Source organism: Chlorocebus sabaeus, chromosome 12 (assembly GCF_047675955.1).
Source record: "Chlorocebus sabaeus isolate Y175 chromosome 12, mChlSab1.0.hap1, whole genome shotgun sequence".
NCBI classification, from domain to species: Eukaryota; Metazoa; Chordata; class Mammalia; order Primates; family Cercopithecidae; genus Chlorocebus; species Chlorocebus sabaeus.
This window is the reverse complement of record NC_132915.1, coordinates 105,204,712-105,226,468: the sequence shown is the minus strand read 5'-3', so window position 1 is coordinate 105,226,468 and position 21,757 is coordinate 105,204,712. Positions and strand designations below refer to the sequence as shown.

The following is a 21,757-nucleotide window of genomic DNA, read 5'->3' as shown; positions in this document are numbered from 1 at the left end:
CCACCACATGCTCCCACACTACAGATAAGAAAACAGCTTTGAAACAGATTTGAAAGTGTTTGAAGGTTTGCCGGGGAAGAGGGATCCAGAGCCAGGGACGGGGTCCGGGACACCACGAAACTCTGCTTCTTGGAGCTCCAGGGGCTGCTTTCTTTCTCTTCACAGGAGAAGGGGACCCTGCTGCCACGGCGGTGGGGCGGGGCATGGGCGGCGCTGGCCGCAGAAAGGCTCTCCCCGCCCCCTTTGTGCTTTCCCCGAAGGCTGCTCCTCCGTCGAGCTGATCACACCCACAGTTGAGCTGCGCTGGCCAGAGATGCCTGCCCACAGCCTGGCGATGAGCAGCCCGGCCCTCCCGGCCTTCCTGCTCTGCAGCACGCTGCTGGTCATCAAGATGTACGTGGTGGCCATCATTACGGGCCAAGTGAGGCTGCGGAAGAAGGTACGTGCCTCCCTGGGAGTCCCCGGCCTGGGTCGTACTTGCTTCTCTCCATGTCCTGTCAGGAAAGCCCCGGGATAGTGAAATGTGGCCAAGGTGTGTGCAGGGCTGGGAGCTGGGCACCTCTTGCAGCCTCACTGGGTGCTCCCTGCCAGCCCCGCTTGTCAGCAAGGCCTGCACCTTCTCCTCTCTGGCTTAAGAGCACTTACTCGCTTGCCGTGCCACCAGGCTGAGTTCTTGGCACGGAGACAGCCAGCGAGTGTCTGTGAGAGAAGCAGGTTCTGGAGGGTGGAGTGTGGGAGCGTGACAGCACAAAGCCTCTGTCTAACCTGGTGGCTTCCCGGCACGGGAGGTCTGATATCTGGGTGGAGTGGGAACCGGCAAAACAGGAGTCCGAGAAATGTTTAAGTGGAAATTCCCAGCTCTCGGCAAATGTCACTAACAAACCCACTGCAGCCTCCAGAGGCCAGCTCCAGCCGGGCACCACTGGGGTGCTCAGGGAGGAATTTCCCCACTAATCTGAGCCCCTGAACCAAAACAACATTAACGAGTCCCAGAGCTGGGCCGGGGCGAGTTCCAGCAGCGTCCGTCACACTGGACGGCGAGTCTGCAAAGTCATGGGCTGATCTTGTCGGCTGTCCTGGCAGCAGAATGCAGAAAGACCCCGGGTACCTGTGGCTTCTGCCCCAGGTATTTTCATAGAGCAATCTTTTCCTGAAACTGCCTCTGTCCTCCCCTGTGTCCAGTTCAAAGGCAATGCGAGGCTGGCTCTGGCACTGCATGCGGGTAGATCCTGGGGAGTGAGGATCTTGGCCATGAGCCAGGCTCAGGCCCTGCTGCAGGTACAGGCAGGATTAAAGGCAGGGCAGCTGCCCAAGTGATAGGATGCCTGGAGGCTACAGCACGCGGATGGCTTCTGACTTCTCCCTGCCTTGGCTGGGTCCTGGGATATGGGATCTGTGCATCAAGCAGAACAGCTGCATTCACTCATTGAATCCTTCCCAGAGGACTGAATGTGGCCTGGAACTGAGCATGAGATCCCCGCCACAGCACCGGGGAGCAGGAGAGGCGCCACAGTTATCCCATTTTCTAGGTGAGGAACCTGGGCTCAGAGAGGAGACATCACTTCTGAAGGTCACACAGCCCCGTTTGAACTCCAGTGTCCAGCTTCAGAACCCACATCCTGTCTTGGAGGCTGGGATTCCTTTTTTGATTTTTTTTTCCTGCTGTCCAGGCTGGAGTGCAGTGGCATGATCTCTGCTCACTGCAACCTCCACCTCCTGGGTTCAAGCAATTCTGCTGCCTCAGCCTCCCCAGTAGCTGGCATTACAGACACGCACCACCATGCCCAGCTAAGTTTTGTATTTTTAGTAGAGATGGGGTTTCACCATGTTGGCCAGGCTGGTCTTGAACTCCCAACCTCAGGTGATCCACCCACCTCGGCCTCCCAAAGTGCTGGAATTACAGGTGTGAGCCACTACACCTCGCCGAGGCTTGGGTTCTTAACAGCAGGCCAACGATTCCTTTTTTTTTTTTTAAATATTATGTATTTATTTTAGAGACAGGGTCTTGCTCTGTGGCCCAGGATGGAGTGCAATGGTGCAATCATAGCTCACTGTAGCCTCGACTTCCCAGGCTCAGGTGATCCTCCCACTTCAGCCTCCCAGGGAGCTGGGAGGTGTGTGTTGCCGTGCCTAATTTTTTATGTTTTTGGTAGAGATGGGGTTTTGCCATGTTGCCCAGGCTGGTCTCAAACTCTTGGGCTCAAGTGATCATCCCATCTTGGCCTCCCAGAGTTCTGGGGTTACAGGTGTGAGCCACTGTGCCCAGCCGTGATTTCCTTTTAACATGAATTCAGGGAGGGGAGGAGGCGAACCTGTCTCAGAGCCTTTCTGCCTGATTGGCAGAGACACCGCAGAAGGAAAGCCCCATTCCTTGGGCTGCTCCTGAGCTGTTCCTCATGACAACGTGGTCCCCTCTTATCTCTGCTCTGGGCGCTCAGTGTCATTCAGGAAGGACTTGCTGGAGGTGACAGTCGCAGGCCCTGGCTCCTCCACCCACCAGCCTGGGGACCTGGACAAGTCTGGGAGCTCAGTGTCCTCATCTGTAAGTGGGGGTCATGACAGCAGTGCCAGGAGAATGCAACGCCCCACCAATGTTTGTCCTTAAGACTTATAAGTGGCTGGGCGCGGTGGCTCAAGCCTGTAATCTCAGCACTTTGGGAGGCCGAGACGGGCGGATCACGGGGTCAGGAGATCGAGACCATCCTGGCTAACACGGTGAAACCCCGTCTCTACTAAAAAAATAGAAAAAACTAGCCGGGCGAGGTGGCGGGCGCCTGTAGTCCCAGCTATTCGGGAGGCTGAGGCAGGAGAATGGCGTGAACCCGGGAGGCAGAGCTTGCAGTGAGCTGAGATCCGGCCACTGCACTCCAGCCTGGGCGACAGAGCGGGACTCCGTCTCAAAAAACAAAAAGACTTATAAGTAACTGAAATTAATGTGAGCACAGCAGCCTCAGGTCACTTTCAAGGGAGAGCAACCAAAGGCTGGCCTCCACCCCAGCTAAGGTGGCACCTCGGCTGCTGACTTCACTGACCAGGAAGCAGGGGGCTTCCTGGTCTTCACTGGGCTTTGGCCTGGCTGGTTTGTATTTGAGTTGTATCTCCAGGGGGAGCAACCCGATGGGCAGTGGACTCCTAAGGCAGTGCTCACTGTATGCTGAGGCCCCTTGAAAGGTATCACGGATCCACGGACAGGGCCTTTGGTGTTGGCGATTCACTGATTTAAGGGCCAGCAGAGAGGAATTTGGAGTGTGAAGGTTCCAGTCTCGAAGACCTGAGCTTCATTTTTCTCTGGGGTAGGGTAGGGCAGGCCCACCAGGGAGGACAAACCAGCTCTTGGGATAGTCATGAGTCAGAAGCACAGGATTTGCCGCATCTGAACAATTTAGAAAACCTGCTGCTGATATTCAGGCTCTGCTGTGGGGCTGGTGGGGTTTGGCTGTCTGGATGCCAGCAGGGAACAGTGGAGCAGGAGTCATGGGCCTCCGATGATCTCAGTGTGACTTTATGTCTCTGCTTTCCAATGAGAGAAAGTGACAATTCACTGAGCACCTCCTTGTGCTGGGCTTTGTCCTAGTGGCTTCTCCAGGTCTCCCTCTCACTCGGCACACAGCACATGAGCTGTGACTTCTCCTGAGTTTACAGAGTTCAGGATCCTGTGGTGAATCAGCGTGGAGCTGGGTTGTCAGCCTGGGGCTCTCAAGACCCTCTCATGGCTTGTAGTGCAAAGTCCAAATTCTTCAGGTGCCGCCAGGACCCTGATGACCCCTGTACCTTTATCTTGGGCCCCTGTCCCTTGCCCTCTGTGCTCCAGTGTGCTGGTTTTCTGTTCTTCACACAAGCCCAACTTCTTCCAGCCTCAGGGCCTTTGCATGTGCTCTCCCTTCTGCCTTGAGTGTTGTTCCTCCAGCCCTCCCTTCATCTGGTTAGTGTCAATGCATCTTTCAAGCCTCAGATCGTTTGTTTTATTATTATTATTATTATTATTTTTGGAGACAGAGTCTGGCTCTGTTGCCCAGGCTGGAGTGCAGTGGCAAGATCATGGCTCACTGTATCCTCGACCTCCCGGGCTCAAGCAATCCTCCTGCCTCGGCCCCCCTGCCAAGTACCTGGGACCACAGGTGTGTATCACCACACACAGCTAATGTTTGCATTTTTCGTAGAGTTGGGGTTTCATCATGTTGCCCAGGCTGGTCTTGAACTCCTGAGCTCAAGTGATCCACCTGCCTCGGCGTCCCAAAGTGCTGAGATTACAGATATGAGCCACCGTACCCAGCTTGTTTGTTTGTTTTAGAGATTGGCCTTGCTATGTTGCCCAGGTTGGTCTCAAACTCCTGGAAGCTCAAGCAATCCTCCTACCTTGGCTTCCCAAAGTGCTGGGATTATAAGCATAAGCCACTGCAACTGGCTTGCTTTAGAGGTGGGGTCTTGCTACGCTGGCCAGGCTGGTCTTGAACTCCTGGGCTCAAGTGATCCCCCTGCCTTGGCCTCCCAAAGTGCTGGGATTACTGGTGTGAGCCACCTCATCTAGCCCTAAGCCTCAGCTTTCACGTCACTGCCTCAGAGAAGCCTTCTCAGACCCTCAGACTGGGTCAGGTCCCATGTAAACGTTCTCAAGGCCAGCCGTGTCTTCTCCTTAAGACACCCTGGTCTTCCCTGGTTCATAGGCAACTCCCCTATCAGACTGTGAGCTTCATAAAAGCAGAGACAGGGGGGCCTTTTCATGGTGAGCTCCCAGCCCCCAGCACAGGGTAGGAATCATGGATGATGGTTGGATGGGCGTGTGTGTAACTGCACCTCTGTCCTGCCACTGTGAACTCTGGTCGTGGACAAAACACAGCCCCAGTCAACTAGGCTGTTTGTCTCACTACCAGTGACTCTCAACTGGTGTATTTCAGGCCTTTGCCAACCCCGAAGATGCCCTGAGACACGGAGGCCCTCAGTATTGCCGGAGCGACCCTGATGTGGAGCGCTGCCTCAGGCAAGTACTTCGGGCCCCTAGCCTGGCCACACCTGGCCACGGCCTGCCCTTTCAGACCTTCTTCTGCACACAAGGGGCTTGGAGGACTCTCAGGCGCCGAGGTTTGCTGTGTTCCTGATCTTCTCTGACTGTTTTACTTTATTCAATGATTTCATTTCTAATGAACTTTGGAAAAGTAAGACGTGGTCATGACTCACAATTACAAAGTGAGAAAGGTGTCTCCCTCCTACCTCTGACTTCCAGGCACTACGCAGTTCTACTGGCCAGGGGCAAACACTCCTGCCAGTGGCCGTGCATCTTCCCATAGAGACTTTCTGCATTTACAAACATGCGTGCCACACTTTTCCCATTGTGCCCCATAGAATCACCCTTTATCCGCTGGTCTGGTACTGGGCTTTTTTTTTTTTTGAGACGGAGTCTCGTTCTATCACCCAGGCTGGAGTGCAGTGGCACAATCTCGGCTCACTGCAAGCTCTGCCGCCAGGGTTCACGCCATTCTCCTGCTTCAGCCTCCCGAGTAGCTGGGACTACAGGCGCCCGCCACCACGCCTGGCTATTTTTTTGTATTTTTAGTAGAGATGGGGTTTCACCATGTTAGCCAGGATGGTCTCAATCTCCTGACCTCATGATCTGCCCGCCTTGGTCTCCCAAAGTGCTGAGATTACAGGCGTGAGCCACCGCTCCTGGCCTTTATTTTTTTTTTTTTTGGATACAGAGTGTCGCTCTGTCACCCAGGCTGGAGTGCAGTGGCACGATCTCAGCTCGCTGCAGCCTCCACCTCTCGGGTTTAAGCAATTCTCCTGCCTCAGCTTCCTGAGTAGCTGGGACCACAGGCGCCCGCCACCACACCTGGCTAATTTTTTGTATTTTTAGTAGAGATGGGGTTTCACCATGCTAGCCAGGATGGTCTCGATCTCTTGGCCTCCCAAAGTGCTGGGATTACAGGTGTGAGCCACCACGCCCGGCCTGCACTTCTTTATTCTTAGTGAGGTTGAACATCTTTTCATATGCTTAACATCCCCCTGGTCAATTAAAATGAATTTCCTCATTATAAAAATCAGAACTCATTACGGACGAGTTGGGTAATATTGAAAAAGCACAGAGACAGAAAGGAGAACCACTCACGGTCCTAGTCACGGTTCACACTTGCATCTCTCTCCTCTTTGTCTTCTATATCTAAATATTTTTCATAAAATTAGGCATGCATTAGGTACACCCAGTTTGGAGTTCTGATTTTCTTTTGTTAACATTATTTTGCTAACACGTTCCTTGTTGGTAAATGTTACTCAAAAAATGATTCTTGGCCTGGTGCGGTGGCTCATGCCTATAATCCCAGCACTTTCGAGGGCCGGCAGATCACTTGAGGTCAGGAGTTCTAGGCCAGCCTGGCCAATATGGCAAAACCCTGTCTCCACTAAAAATACAAAAATTAGCTGGGCATGGTGGCACGGGCCCGTAGTCCCGGCTACTTGGGAGGCTGAGTCAGGAGAATTGCTTGAACCCGGGAGGCAGAGGTTGCAGTGAGCTGAGATTATGCCACTGCACTCCAGCTTGGGGGATAGAGCAAGACTCCATCTCCAAAAAAAAAAAAAGATTCTTAAAAAACTGGCCTTGTAAAATCCCATCAGAGACCAAATGTTAATTTCACATAATTACAGTCAATATTAAATTTTTTTTTGGCAGTTTCTGCTCTGCCATTTTTCACCAGGGACCTGGAGAGTGAGGCGGTGGCACTTCAGGGATTGAGGGTCATCGGAGGAGTTTGAAGGGGAAGTGGGGAGGACAGGGAGCTGGACAGGCTGAGGCTGGAGACAAACTGTCGCACAGGTCTCAACACATTCCCCTGCATCACAGGCGGAAATGGGTGGGACACTGTCATTTAAATAATACACATTTCTTTCACTTGAAAGAAAGTCTGTGGGTTTTTTTCTTATGTTTTTCTTGGCCACTGACGATAACATGTCCACTTGTGGTTTTCAAAAAATTACAGACCTGTGTTATGTAGGAAGTTAAATTCCTTGCTATTTCACCCTTTCAAATCCTTCATATGAGGTCCGTCTCTCCATCAATGCACACCTACTATGTCCAAGACACTGTGCTAAGCACTGGCTGTACTTTCATGAACAAAAGCCTTCTCCATACATGACTTCCATTGGAGACTCTTGCCCCTGGCTGTCTCGGCCCTCCTGGACAGTGGAGAAGGACGGAATGAGCTGTCCAGGCAGCAGGAGGCCGGGATGGTGGGTCACCCGGGGCTAGCTCACAGCAGCCACCAAGAGGATGCGTTTTGGCTCCTCCCAGGCTACAGAGGTTTCATGTAGCAACGCTTTCATGTGGCACAGGAGTGGCCAAGTGGCCTTACAGATACTTGGTTTATTTTTACTGGCTGAAACCATGCCCCATGGAGGGACAATAGACCCGGGTGGTGCCGAGACATTTCCACCCAACCAATCTTTTTCTTCTTTTCTTTTTTTCTGAGACAGAGTTTTGCTCTTGTTGCCCAGGCTGAAATGCTATGGCACGACCTTGGCTCACTGCAACCTCCACCTCCCAGGTTCGAGCAATTTCCCTGCCTCAACCTCCTGAGTAGCTGGGATTACAGGCGCCTGTGACCACGCCAGCTAATTTTTGTATTTTTTTTTAGTAGAGACAGGGTTTCACCATGTTGGCCAGGCTGGTCTCAAACTCCTGACCGCAGGTGATCCACCTGCCTCGGCTTTCCAAAGTACTGGGATTACAGGCATGAGCCATTGCGCCCAGCCCAAAATAACCCATCATCTATAGTAGTGGGGCTTAAATGGTTGCAATTCATTTCAGCACTTTCTGAGTGTCTCTTATCTAATAATACTTTGTAGCCATTTGGTGAGGACTTACTGGAGGCCGACCATATACTGGGCCCATGTCAGACCCAGGCACTGCCCAGGTCCCCTGGGCCCTTCCTCCGCCACCTGATTTCACAGAACATCATGGAAACTTGAGCGTGCAGAACTAAGAGAATTCTATATCCTGCCGTCTGCTACGGGAGAACTGGCTGGAACCCGAAGGGGGAGACCACCTGGAAGCAGAAGTTGGTTAAATATTAGACCAGGGTTTATGGTATGATTCGAGTCACTCTTCTGTCAAACAGGAAAGCACTGCAATCTTGGTTCTTGGAGCATAAATCTGCCTTGCAGTTTAGCACATGCTGGAGTCCAAATGTGAGCCTAGCTCTGGGAGAAGCCGAGGACCAGTCACCTTTTCAGGATACCTATCCGGAGTTCCTGGCAATGTGTGTTTGGGCCAGAATCTGAGGTTGGGTGTATGGAACTGCACGGAGGGGTTATCTGTGTGGTCCCAAGGAAGGGAGGCAAATGCACAGCCTAAGCTTGGAGCATTTCTATTTGGAGCATATAGACTTAACCGGAGTGAACAGGTCTGTCAGGAAATTGGGTCCCAAAATGTCAGCCCTGGAAGTCCCTTAGATATCATCTAGCATGTACATTTTGTACATAGTGATCGCAGGCCCAGAAAGTGAGAGAGATTTGCCTGAGGCCGTGGAGCTAATGGGCACCACAGCAGAACTGGAGGTTTCCGACCTAACACTCCCTTCCCACTACACCATGAAGTGCTTAAAAAAAATTTTTTTTTTTTTTGAGATGGACTTTCACTCTTGTTGCCAAGGCTAGAGTGCAATGGTGTGGTTTTGGCTCAATGCAACCTCCACCTCCCAGGTTCAAGTGATTCTTCTGCCTCAGCCTCCCGAGTAGCTGGGATTACAGGCACCCACCACCACACCTGGCTAATTTTTGTATTTTTAGTAGAGACAGGATTTCACCATGTTGGCCAGGCTGGTCTCGAATTCCTGACCCCAAGTGATCCGCCTGCATCGGCCTCCCAAAGGGTTGGGTTTACAGGTGTGAGCCACCTCGCCTGATCTTTTTTTTTTCTATTTTTTTATTTTTTATTTTTTGTGACAGGGTCTTGCTCTGTCGCCCAGACTGGAGTGCAATGGAATCCCGGCTCACTGATGTCTTGACCTCCTGGGCTCAAACGATCTTCTCACCTCAGCCTCCTGAGTATCTGGAACCACAGGCACGTGCCACCAGGCCTGGCTAATTTTTAAATTTTTATTGTTGTAGAGATGGGATCTTGCTATATTGCTCAGACTGATTCCAAACTCCAGGGCTCAAGTGATCCTCCCACCTCAGCCTGAGATCACAGGTGTGTGCCACCACACCCAGCCCCATAACGTGCTTTTTATTTATTTGGCCTGAGCATCTGAGGGCAGTCAGAAAGTCTGGCAAAGCCAAGAGGGTGACGTGAGCTTTAACGACGGTGTCCAGGACAGGGCTGGTGATGGCGATGGAGGAGATGGAGGCTTGCTTAAAATCTCCCTACTCAGCCTAGCACAGTGGCTCACATTTGTAATCCCTGCACTTTGGGAGGCTGAGGCGGGTGGATCACCTGAGCTCAGGAGTTTGAGACCAGCCTGGTCAACACGGCGAAACCCCATGTCTACCAAAAATACAAAAATTAGCCAGGCATGGTGGGGCTCGGCTGTAGTCCCAGCTACTCGGAAGACTGAAGCATGAGAATTGCTTGAACCCAGGAGGCGGAGGTTGCAGTGAGCCGAGATCGCGCCATGCACTCCAGCCTGGGCAACAGAGACTCCATTTCAAAAGAAAAAAAAAAAAAAGATCTCCCTACTCAGTGTCCAGGAGTGTTATAAGCACTTTCCAGGAATCCACTCACTTGGCACTCTGAGGAGGGGCCTGGCCCTCTTGCCTCTGCTCCTGAGGCTGTCCCTCTACGGGAAGGCGATTTCACTGTCTTGTACACCTGTCTTTGAAATGAAGCAGGCACTGCATTGTATCCACCCTCATACAAATTCAAGGAAATTGCCACCATGGATGCCAGCAGGTGGTGGAGAGAAGAGGAGACCCTGTGGAACGACCAGCTACTGTCCCTGTCCTGGCCTTCTGGGGGTCACTGTCCTCACCGCTGTCACCTAATGCCGGAAAATGCAGTTGGTGTGGAAAAGTCTGTGGAGGGTGAGGGCAGGCCTGAGGCTGCAGGAGGCGATACAGGTCCAGTCTAGTAGGAATTTGCTTTGGGTGGCTTTTACCTTAAACAAGTGGTTATTGTTTGAATGATGCATTTCACCCGAGCATGTCCGTGGTACGTGCCTGCCTCCATGTCTCTCGGTTTGGCGCCTGGAGGTGGGAGGAGGGAGGTGAGCTTTCTTCCATCATTTCTTGGTGTCTCCACTGCTCCCCGTCCCTGGCCACTGCAGCCTCGGAGTGGCCTCTCTGCGGTTTGAGATAGACCAGACGAGGGGGGGGGGCTGGGCCAGCCCCAGGGGCTGACAGTCAGAGCTCCTGACCACCTCTCCTCCCACGCTGGTGACTGCTGAATTGCTGCCCAATGGCTGGAAATAGAAGGTGGGGCTCAGTCTCCGCTTTTTCTGCAAGGCCTGCTCCTCCCCAGCCTGCAGACGTGCCAGGCAGAGCAGGATCCACTTCTGCCATGAACTTCTCCCTGTCTTGTTCCTCCTTCCCACCCTGTCTTCCCCAACTTCTTTCCTTCACCCACTCTTCAGGGTTTGGCTATGTTTGTGAACTATCTGTACTGTGATTCTCTTAACAGCTTTCCAAACATTGACTTACTCTTTTTTTTTTTTTTTTTTTGAGATGGAGTCTCGCTCTGTTGCCCAGGCTGGAGTGCGGTGGCTCAGTGGTGCGATCTCGGGTCACTGCAACCTCTGCCTCCAGGGTTCAAGCGATTCCCCTGCCTCAGCCTCCTGAGTAGCTGGGATTACAGGTGCCTGCCACCACGCCTGACTGATTTTTGTATTTTTAGTAGAGACGGGGTTTCACCGTATTAGACAGGATGGTCTTGATCTCCTGCGTGATCCAACCAGCTCAGCCTCCGGAAGAACTTTTTCTTAAAATATCAACACAAACTTTAAGGAGTGGCTGAGTGAACAGATTGCATGTGCTGGTTGTGCTTTTCCTGAAACTTTCAAATAAACATTACAAAGTCCTCATCCAGGTGGCATTCCCTTGGAATCACTTGTGACAGGCCGACCTCCTTTTGGGACAATCAAAAATGGGTTTTCCAAGGGTGTCCCTCTAATCAGTCTGTATCGGGATGTGGGTACCCACAGCTCCATTGCCAGAGGACGGAGTGATTTTTGTTTTGGTTTGTTTTTTATTTTTGAGACAGAGTCTCACTCACTCTGTTGCCCAGGCTGGAGTGCAGTGGCATGACCTTGGTTCACTGCAACCGCCACCTCCCGGGTTCAAGTGACTCCCTGCCTCAGCCTCCCGAGTAGCTGGGATTACAAGCACACGCCACCATGTCCAGCTAATTTTTTTGTTTTTGTTTTTTTGTACTTTTACTAGAGATGGGATTTTGCCATATTGGCCAGGTAGGTCTCAAACTCCTGTGCTCACATGATCCACCCACCTCAGCCTCCCGAAGTGCTGGGATTACAGGCATGAGCCACTGCACCCGGCCAAGGATGGAGTGATTTTGGAGGAACACCCATTGCCTTTCCTCATGAGTCCTGGTAAGGGACTTACTTGACTGGGAGGTGGCCCCAGTCTTTGGTTTCTCCCTCTCTTTTATTTATTGATTTATTGATTGATTTATTTATTTGAGAGAGAGTTCCCCTCTTTTTGCCCAGGCTGGAGTGCAATGGCATGATCTCAGCTCACTGCAACCTCCGCCTCCCCAGTTCAAGCAATTCTCCTGCCTCAGCCTCCCGAGTAGCTGGGATTACAGGCATGCACCACCACGGCCGGCTAATTTTGTATTTTTAGTAGAGACAGGGTTTCACCATGTTGGCCAGGCTGGTCTCGAACTCCTGACCTCAGGTGATCTGCCCGCCTCAGCCTCCCAAAGTGCTGGGATTACAGGTGTGAGTCTGTAATTTCCCTCTCATGTCTTCCCTGAAGGGAGTACCCCAGGATCTATCCAGAGCCAGCCTCTCTGACGCAGACAGGCCACAGTGTTCCCCACTGCTGGGTGAGACCTGCCCTGCCACAGACTTGCTTTCCTTGTGTCTGGGTTGCAAGGTCAGGATCTGGGGGAAAAGGAGAAGAGGGGTTCATGTCAGTCTCGGGATATGGGGACCCAGATGCCAGGTGCTGTGTCCTGAATTTGGCCTGAGAAAGATCTAGGCCCTGCTGGGTTTACAGGAGTTTTGTACACTCAGATTGAATTCCTCTCCCACTCTTATTCTGCCTCACTCCCTCATGTGCACCACACTGTAGCCATGGGCTCGCTTTTCTGCACATTGAATATGCTGTGCTTATTCTGACCCCAGGCCCTTTGCACACACTGGTCTTCCTTCCTGGAAAGCTTTTCCCCTGCAGGGCCAGCTTCTCATCATTCAGGCTTCTGCACGGGTGTCTCCTTCCCTGCCCATCCTCACCCCAGACAAGGTGCAGAGCTTCCTACAGTGTGGAGTGGCCAAGCACTCCAGGCTCCCGCCCTGTCCTGCCCTCTTTCTTTTGGTCAGGCCCACACACCATCGCCCTGGCCCAAGAATCGTCTTGCCAGTGGGAGGGAAGAGGAGGGACCCTGCAGTGGGTCCCCACACAGGTGCTGCTAGTCTGAGCCTGGCCCAAGGACACGGCATTATTGGTGGAATGCACGGCAGCAGCAAGGCCTGGAGAACATGCTTCTGTTCCTGCACCTCACACGCGTGGCCTGTCCTTGGGGGAGGTCATGCCCTGGGCACTGAATTCCTGTTTATTTGAGCTTCCAATGTGGCAATCTACGGGTTGAGTTGCTCATTCAGTCTCTAATTTATGGGACTCAACCTCCTCACCTTTCATAAAGGAAGCAGGCCATTAGTAGGAGTCTGGAAAATGTGAACCAGCTCTTAGCAGAAGAGGGTGAGTTTTCTGCGTTTTCTTTCTTGGTCATTTATTGATGGTGGGGTTATACAGAGCTCCCCCACCCCCGCCACACAAATGCACATGCTTGATCACTTTCAACAAAAAAGAGGCAGGAAATGATGTGTAAAATGAAGAGCTTCACCAGGGACTGGTCATCGGTTGACGCCAATGAGTGGAAGCAGATCTTGTTATGATTGTCCCTGAAAGGATGGGTGGTACTTAGATTTAGGGGCAGGGGACATAGCCCGACATTCATGTCAAAGGCCTCTTGGGCTCTAGCCCCTTCTGCTCGGCAGAGGCCCAGGAAGCTGCACTCAGAAGGAGGATGACCTCAGGCCTGACTCAGAGAAGTCCTGCTCTGGAGGTAAAGAGCACAAACTCGAGTCAGAACTCGGTTCTAATCCCAGCTCCTCCACTCGTTGGCTCTGTAAAGCACTCAGCACCTCTGAGTCCCATTTTTCCTGCCTGGTGTCCAATGGCTAGAGAGGAAGGTGGGGGAGAGCATGGCAGGAGTGGGGTCCTGGCAAGCCCTAGAGGTGTGGTAAGAGCATCCTAGACCAGTAGCCCTCTGTGACTCCCAGCACATGGCGTGGCCTCGCGGCCTCAGCTGCTTGCAAGCATAAGCTTGGAGCTGCTCTTCCTCCGGACTCTGGGGTATCCATCTCCTTGACCTGGCCATTAATGGATGTGAGTGTCTGATATGCCTGAAATGACCCCCAGTGGGTCAAAGCCTTGTCAGGGCAGAGCACCCCAGCTTCCATGACACTCTCAGAAGGGCCTATGGCCCCAAAGCTAACACCTGACTGACTATACCCCTCTTGTCTCCCCAGGGCCCACCGGAATGACATGGAGACCATCTACCCCTTCCTTTTCCTGGGCTTCGTCTACTCCTTTCTGGGTCCTAACCCTTTTGTCGCCTGGATGCACTTCCTGGTCTTCCTCCTGGGCCGTGTGGTGCACACCGTGGCCTACCTGGGGAAGCTGCGGGCACCCATCCGCTCCGTGACCTACACTCTGGCCCAGCTCCCCTGCGCCTCCATGGCTCTGCAGATCCTCTGGGAAGCCGCCCGCCACCTGTGACCAGCAGCTGACACCTCCTTGGCCACCAGACCATGGGCCAAGAGCCACCGCGGCTGTACCTGGGGACTTGGTGTTCCTTCCAGATTGCGGCGGGCCCTGAGTCCTGATTTCCAGGCGGCCTGCTGCGCATATGGGTCTCTGGGCCCAGTGGGCCTGTGTGTGTGTGCGTGTATGTGTGTGTATGTGTGTGTGTATGTTTCTTAGCCCCTTGGATTCCTGCATGAAGTGACTGACGGGAACCATTTCAAGACAGATTGTTAAGATTGACAGAAAATCCTTCAGCTAAAGAAACAGAACATCAAAAACACCACTCCCTCTCCCTCCCTAACAGTGAAAAGAGAGAAGAGAGACTCTAAGATTCCTAAACCTAATGATCATCTGAATCCCATACTAAGAATGCAGACTTTTCAGACTCACCCCAGAGATTCTGGCCCAGCCAATCTAGAGGCAAGACTGGCCTGGAATTTTTTTTTTTTCCCCCAAGACAGAGTCTTGCTCTGCTGCCCAGGCTGGAGTGAAGTGGTATGATCTCAGCTCACTGCAGCCTCCACCTCCCAGGTTCAAGCGATTCTCCTGCCTCAGCCTCCTGAGTAGCTGGGATTACAGGCGTGTGTCACCACACCCGGCTAATTTTTGTATTTTTAGTAGAGACAGGGTCTCACCATGTTGCCCAGGAGGGTCTCAAACTCCTGGCCTCAAGTGATCCACCCACCTCGGCCTCCCAAAGTGCTGGGATTACAGGCATGAGTCACTGCGATCAGCCACCATCTGGAGTTTTAAAAGGCTCCCATGTGAGTCCCTGTGATGGCCAGGCCAGGGAACCCCTGCCAGTTCTCTGTGGAAGCAAGGCTGGAGTCTTGGGTTCCTGTACAGTGGAAGCTGGGTGAGCCAATGACAGGACTGGCTCCTCTGCCCTGGGAGACACTTCCCTTGCCCTTGGCTTTGGACGTCTTTGCTGGAGTCTTCTCTCTGGCTCAGGTGTGGGTGGGAGGGGCCCACAGAAAGCTCAGCCTTCTCCTCCCAAAGTTGGAGTGCCTCCAAAGGGCTGTGGGTGGAGGAGCGGGAACTTTGGGTGACCAGTCACTCAAAGGAACGTTCTGGTCCCTTCAGTTATCTTCAAGATTTGGAAACTGCAAATGTCTCCTCGATGTGGAATCCTTAGGTATGCGTGTGTGTGGTTTCTCCTAGACCCCTGACCTGAGATGTGTGATTTTTAGTCATTAAATGGAAGTGTCTGACCAACTCCACCCAGCACCTTGTCTTGGGTTGCGTGTTCTTGGTGTTCCCTGCTGCCCAAGCGGTACTGATGCTCCAGCGCGCTGGGCGTTCTTGCCGGTGACTGTCTAGAGCCAGTGTGGCGGGACAGGGTCTCTGACTGGGTGTTAATCACACAGCGAGCAGCAGCCTCCTGCCTCCCATTGGGGCGGGCAAGGTGGCATCTGTCAAGGGGAGCCAGGAGCACCCGAATCCTGCCCCGGTCAAGTCACCCCTCCCTACGGGGCTGCCCCGCCCGCGGGCTGCCATCAGCTCCGTCAACGAGGACACGGAGACTCCAGGAGGCCACCGCCCTGAAGCGCTGGGCCAGGTCTGAAAGGCGGGACTGCCAGGCTCCCAAAGCCCCTGTGGGCAGCCCCTGTGCTGCACGGCCTCACTTTCCCTGCACGCCCCCTCCCAGCACCCCGAGGCCGGCGCCCCTCTGACGGATGTGAGCTGCAGTGCCGGGGGCGTTCTCCGGCAGTGCAGGGACCCCAGGCCCCGCCAGAAAGCGCCGTGAGTTCCCGGCTCCCGTTCGGAGCTGCGAGAGGAAACACTGCCCCCTGGTGGTAAGGAGACGCCTCTGTTTGGGGCCGCGGCGGCCCCAGGAGAGAAACGGAGAGGGCGCCATCCAGATTGAGCACCTACTGTTTGCTAAGCGTTGGGCTGGGCATACTAGTTGGATTTTTTCACCTAATCCTTAAAACAGGCTGGGTGAGTTGGCTTATGTCTGTAATTCAAGCACTTTGGGAGGCCGAGGTGGAAAGATCTGAGCCCAGGGGTTTGAGACTAGCCTGGGCAACAGAGCCAGACCCCCTTTCTACCGAAAAAAAAAAATTAGCCCGTGTAATGGTGCCTGCCCGTGGTCCCAGCTACTCAGGAGGCTGAGGCGGGAGGATCGCTTGAGCCTGGGAGGTTGAGGCTGCAGTAAGCTGAGATCCCACCACTGCACTCCAGCCTGGGCAACAGAGGGAAACTGTCTCAAAAAAAAAAAAAAAAAAAAAAAAAAAAAAAAAAAAAAAAAAATTCCCTAAAACAATCCGAGGCGGGAGGGATTTCTGTTTTTTAGATGAGGAAGGTGAGGCTTTTTAGATGAGAGAGGCGAGGTTCACAGGAAGGAGGCTTGTGGGGGGATCTCCTCACAGGGCAGAGGTGACTTGCCTGCCGTCCCTGGGCTGGGACACTGTAAGGCCAGAGGGAGGGCAGACCCCAGGGCAGGGGCCATCCAGGAGGTCAACCCAACGTGCATTTTTGTTGCTGTTTGTTGTCGCTATTGTTTTAGACTGAGTCTCACTCTGTCACCCAGGCTGGAGTGCAGTGGCACCATCTCGGCTCACTGCAACCTCTGCTTCCCAGGTTCAAGCGATTCCCCTGCCTCCACCTCCCCAGTAGCTGGGATTACAGGCATGTGCCACCACACCTGGCTAATTTTTGTATTATTAGTAGAGACGGGGTTTCACCATGTTGGCCAGGCTGGTCTCGAACTCCTGACCTCAAGTGATCTGCCTGCCTCAGCCTCCCAAAGTGCTAGGATTACAGGCATGAGCCACTGTGCCTAGCCACACCAGCGTGCATTTTTAAATTTATATTTTCCTTCCTGGGGAAAGAGGGGCTCTGTGGGCAAAATAACCTGCTGAGAACCCACGGGACCCAGGTGAGCAGGGGCATCGGATGCCCATGGCAATAACATGAACCTGGGGCGTGGGTGACGGAGGCAGTGTCTGCCACACTGGAGCTGCAGAGACTGCAAGACCATGAGGTCCCCTCCCCAGCACCGCCCCTGTTCTGTCAGCTTGCGAGTGCCTCCTCGGGGTGGGGTGGTGCCTGATGCTGGGGTGGCAACCTCATCCTGTCCCCAGCCCCACGCAGCTCCAGCCTGGGGTGGGCAGGCTCCGCAGGACAGGGCCCGGGACAACCCCAAGTGCTCAGCGCCCTGATGGAGGCGGATGGGGCCTTCTAATCCCTGCTGGGGAGAGGCTGCCTGGGGAGTGGGCAACTCACCTGCGGTGGGGGGTGAAAGACCGGTTTTAAGGGGACCATCCAAGCCAAGAAAGCAAGGAGCAAAGACAAGAGCTCAGCAGCTCTCCCCAGACCCCTCCACCTCGAGCCTGGGAAGCGGAGGGTGGTGGGGAGAGTGGGGGAGGGGAAGTGTGGGGGTTGACGGTGTGGAGGGGAGATGTACAGAGGTGTGTGGGGGTGGGGAGGGAGTGGTGGGGGAAGGATGGGATACGAAAGGGAGACCTGGGCGGTGTGGAGAAGGGGTGGGTATGGAAGGGAGGGGTAGGGGAGGGGTGGGTGTTGGGGGTGAGTGTGGGGGAGGGTGGGTATGGGTGTGGGGGAAGATTGGGATGTGGAAGGAAGGAGTGGGTGGGGTTGGGTGGATTGGGGGTGGGTGTGGGGAGGATTGGGATGTGGAAGGGAGGGGTGGGGTGGGGTTGGGCGGATTGGGGGTGGGTGTGGGGAAGATTGGGATGTGGAAGGGAGGGGTGGGGTGGGGTTGGGTGGGTTGGGGGTGGGTGTGGGGAGGATTGGCGTTTGGAAGGGAGGCATGGGTCTGGTGGGGTGGGAGTGGGGGTGGGTGGAGTGGGGTGGGTGTGAGTGTTGGAGGTAGGTGTCGGGGGAGGGTTGGGTATGGAAGGGACACTTGGGTTAGGCTGGGTTGGGGGTGGGTGTGGGGTATGGAAGGGAGGTTTGGGTTAGGCTGGGTTGGAGGTGGGTGTGGGGTATGGAAGAGACACTTGGGTTGGGGTGGGTTGGGGGTGGGTGTGGGGTATGGATGGGAGGTTTGGGTTGGGGGTGGGTTGGGGGTGGGTGTGGGGTATGGAAGGGAGGTTTGGGTTAGGCTGGGTTGGGGGTGGGTGTGGGGTATGGAAGGGAGGTTTGGGTTAGGCTGGGTTGGGGGTGGGTTGGGGGTGGGTGTGGGGTATGGAAGGGAGGTTTGGGTTAGGCTGGGTTGGGGGTGGGTTGGGGGTGGGTGTGGGGTATGGAAGGGAGGTTTGGGTTAGGCTGGGTTGGGGGTGGGTTGGGGGTGGGTGTGGGGTATGGAAGGGACACTTGGGTTGGGGTGGGTTGGGGTGGGGTGGGGGAGGGGTGGGTATGAAAGGGAAGGGTGGGTTGGGGTGGGTGTTGGGGGTGAGTGTGGGGGAGGATTGGGGTATGGAAGGGAGACTAAGGGTGGTGTGGGGTGGGTGTGGGTGTTGCGGGAGTGGTGGGTATGGAAAGGAGGCTTGGGTTGGGCTGGGTTGGGGGTAGGTGTCGGGGAGCGGTAGATATGGAAGGGAGGTGGGGGTGGGGGACAGGTGGGCCTAGAAAGGAGGTGGAGGTGTGGGAGGGGTTAAAGGGATCAGCAGTGTGGGGTCACTGGAGCCTCTGGCCCTTATCAGGAAGTCGGGGTGGGGCTGTGGGTCACGCCAGGGTGGGCTTGGCATGGCTGGCTTTGCCTACTAAAGGGACCTCTGACTCTGCCGTGGGAGGACAGGGGGTGTGGACAGCTGGGCAGTGGACACAGTGGGTAGTGGCATGGCTCTTGCTTCCACAGTGGCTCGGACAGTGCCCTGGCTACTCACCCAGGAGCTGGAGGACCCAGGTGGGGGGGAAAGAAGGGAGGGGCAGTACCCAGGATGGTGTCTGGGCTGCTATCAGGAGCCCACTGAATTTTTTAAAGGAGAGAAGGAAGACCTGGAGGCCTGTGCTGCTCCCGCCCAAGATCAGACCCAACCCTCGGGGATGGAGAGGGCTGGGGAGAGGTCTCCTGGCTCCACAGCCAGGGTTCCAGAGAACCAGTGCCCATCTCCTGGGCAGCAGTGGCACAGTGGGCCAGCGAGACAGGGAGGGCATCTCATGGTTTTTTTCTTTTCTTTTTCTTTTTTTGAGACAACAGTCTTGCTCTAGCCCAGGCTAGAGTGCAGTGGCACGATCTCAGCTCACTGCAACCTCCGCCTCACGGGTTCACGCGATTCTTCTGCCTCAACCTGCCGAGTAGCTGGGATTACAGGCGCCCGCCACCACACCAGGCTAATTTTTGTATTTTTTAGTAGAGACGGGGGGTTTCACCATCTTGGCCAGGCTGGTCTCGAACTCCTGAACTCAGATGATCCACCTGCCTCGGCCTCCCAAAGTGCTGGGATTACAAGCATCTTTTTATTTTTTTTAACAGGTGGGGGCGGGGAGAGTCTCGCTCTGTCATCCGAGTTGGAAAGCAGTGGCGCGATTGCAGCTCACTGCAGCCTTGAATTCCCGGGCTCAGGCAATCCTCCCACCTCAGCCTCCTGAGTAGCCGGGACCACAGGTGTGTGCACCATGCCTGGCTAAAGCACCTCATGGTTGATCGAATTTTCTGAACTGACCAGAGGTAGAGTGGGAATTGGCCCAGAATGCAAGATGACCTTAGGCACCGGCGGGACTCCTCCTGACCTCATCCCCACGCCTGCAGCCCATCTTCCTCCCAACTGCCCCCAGATTTATCTCAACCCCTGGGGTTGGGGGCTCTGGGAAGGGTGGGCCTTGGCTGTCTATGGCTAGGAGGCAGAGGGCACTGAGCAGAAGCCTGGGGGGCCTAGAGCCTAGATTCAGAGAGGTAGGCAAGGACTTTTTCCTCTTGGGGGCAGTGAATGGGGCCAAGGTCCAGGCCTGCGAACTGAAGTTGCCCTGGTTGGGGCCCACTGTCTGGGGCATCTTCTCCCAAGCTCTGAGTGAGCAGGGGGTGCCAGAGCTGAGTTGAAATTCATGTAGACCCAAGGCCCAGGGAACAGGATCGCAATCTGGGGCCCTCTTCATGATATGCCAATGAGATCTCATGTTACAGAAGCCTTCATTCCCACCCCACACGCTTTCTTAGGAGGAAGCCCAAGGCAGGTGATGGCGGCTGTGCCCTGCCCACCTGAGCTCCCGCATCTCCCGTGACAGCCCCACTGAGGACCTCTTGGGGCTCCGTAGTCAAACAGGTTAATAAGTCTAATGGCTCAAGCCTTCTGAGAACCTCCCTGGTGTGTGAGGACCTTGTGGGTATGGATAAGGGCAGGCAATGATGACAGTGGACAGAGGGGCCTGCTGTTCACAGCCTTGGATGCTGGTCTGCGAGGCAGGGATTGAACCTGGGGACCCCCTGGGGAAGCAGAGTCCACAGGATTGAGGGGATTCCTGGGCCTCTGTGGGTGTATTCCAGGAGGATGCTGCGGTTGGGAACAGGTTTCCAGGTAGGTCAGGCGGGAAGGTTGCACTGTTTCTAATTCAAGGCAGTCCAAAGAGGGGATTATCTGCTGGGGCTGCTGAGAATCCAGGCAGGAGAGGCATCCCAGGAGAGGCATCGCTTGAATTGGAACGATGGGATATTTAAAACTGGTTTACGTTTTTAGGCTGGGCGCGGTGGCTCACTCCTGTAAATCAATCCCAGCACTTTGGGAGGCCAGGCAGATCATTTGAGACCAGGAGTTCAAGACCAGCCTGGCCACCATGGCAAAACTCCATCTCTATTAAAAATACAAAGATTAGTTCGCGCGCAGTGGCCCATGCCTGTAATCCCAACACTTTAGGAGGCCGAGGCGGGCGGATCACGAGGTCGGGAGATCGAGACCATCCTGGCCAACATGATGAAACCTCATCTCTCCTAAAAATACAAAAATTAGCTGGGCATGGTGGTGCATGCCTGCAATCCCAGCTACTCGGGAGGCTGAGGCAGGGGAATCGCTTGAACCTTGGAGTCGGAGGTTGCAATGAGCCAAGATTACACCACTGTACTCCAACCTGGTGACAGATCGAGACTCCATCTCAAAAAAAACCCACAAAAAACAAAAAACAACAGCAATAAAAAAAACAAAGATTAGCCAGGTGTGGTGGCACATGCCTATAATCCCAGATACCCAGGAGGCTGAGGCAGGAGAATCACTTGAACCCAGGAGGTGGAGGTTGAAGTGAGCTGAGATCGCACCACAGCACTCCAGCCTGGGTGACAGAGGAGACTCTGCCTCAAAAACAAAAGAAAGACTTGTTTAAGTTTCTGAACTTGTTAATTGTGTGTACTTGCAAGTACTGGTCAATGTCACAGGTTAGAAACCACAGGAAAGCTCACAGAGGAAAATCTCCCCCTCCGGGACTCACCACGCAGAGGCTGACCCAGGCCAGGCTCCGGGCGCTCTGGGACTCCTGTTCAAGCGTCTTGCGGTGAGGCCCTGGGTCACTGCAGTACCTCCCAACTGGATCTCTGAGTCTACCCTGGGCCCTTACGGTCACTCCCCACCCAGAGTCAGAGGCCCCCATCACTCCTGTGTGCAAAGCCCTCAGGTGGCTCTGATCCCGCTTGGAGGGAGGCCAAGTTCTCAAGAGGCCAGCAAGGTCCCTTGAGGTCGTCAGTGTGCAGAACCCCTTTACCTTCTGTGTCTTTATCTCACTGCCTGTGTCCCCCTGGGATGCGCACTTGAGGGGTACTGGGATTTAGGTCTGTGCTGTTCTCTGCCATGACTGTGTCCCTGACTCCCTAGGCCAGATCCGTTAAGTGAAGAAACAGATGTGAACAATGAGTATGCACATACCCGTGTGTATGGATATAATCAGAGGGCCACAG

At 54.3% G+C, this 21,757-nt stretch overlaps 1 protein-coding gene across 1 annotated transcript; it reads left to right on the top strand.

Annotated features, from left to right (window-relative positions):
* Positions 1–241: 241 nt before the first annotated feature.
* Positions 242–14,748, top strand: PTGES (prostaglandin E synthase). The gene is made up of 3 exons (XM_008005961.3): positions 242–439; positions 4,896–4,978; positions 13,695–14,748. Exons 1-3 carry the CDS (start codon positions 314–316, stop codon positions 13,942–13,944), a joined length of 459 nt encoding a protein of 152 aa, XP_008004152.1. The 5' UTR covers positions 242–313; the 3' UTR covers positions 13,945–14,748.
* Positions 14,749–21,757: the final 7,009 nt, after the last annotated feature.

Excerpts from the sequence above, each read along its gene's own strand:
- PTGES (XM_008005961.3), top strand. The coding sequence starts at position 314 with ATGCCTGCCCACAGCCTGGCGATGAGCAGCCCGGCCCTCCCGGCCTTC. Across the intron at positions 440-4,895 it reads AAGTGAGGCTGCGGAAGAAG|GCCTTTGCCAACCCCGAAGA; the intron begins GTACGTGCCTCC and ends GGTGTATTTCAG. Across the intron at positions 4,979-13,694 it reads GATGTGGAGCGCTGCCTCAG|GGCCCACCGGAATGACATGG; the intron begins GCAAGTACTTCG and ends TTGTCTCCCCAG.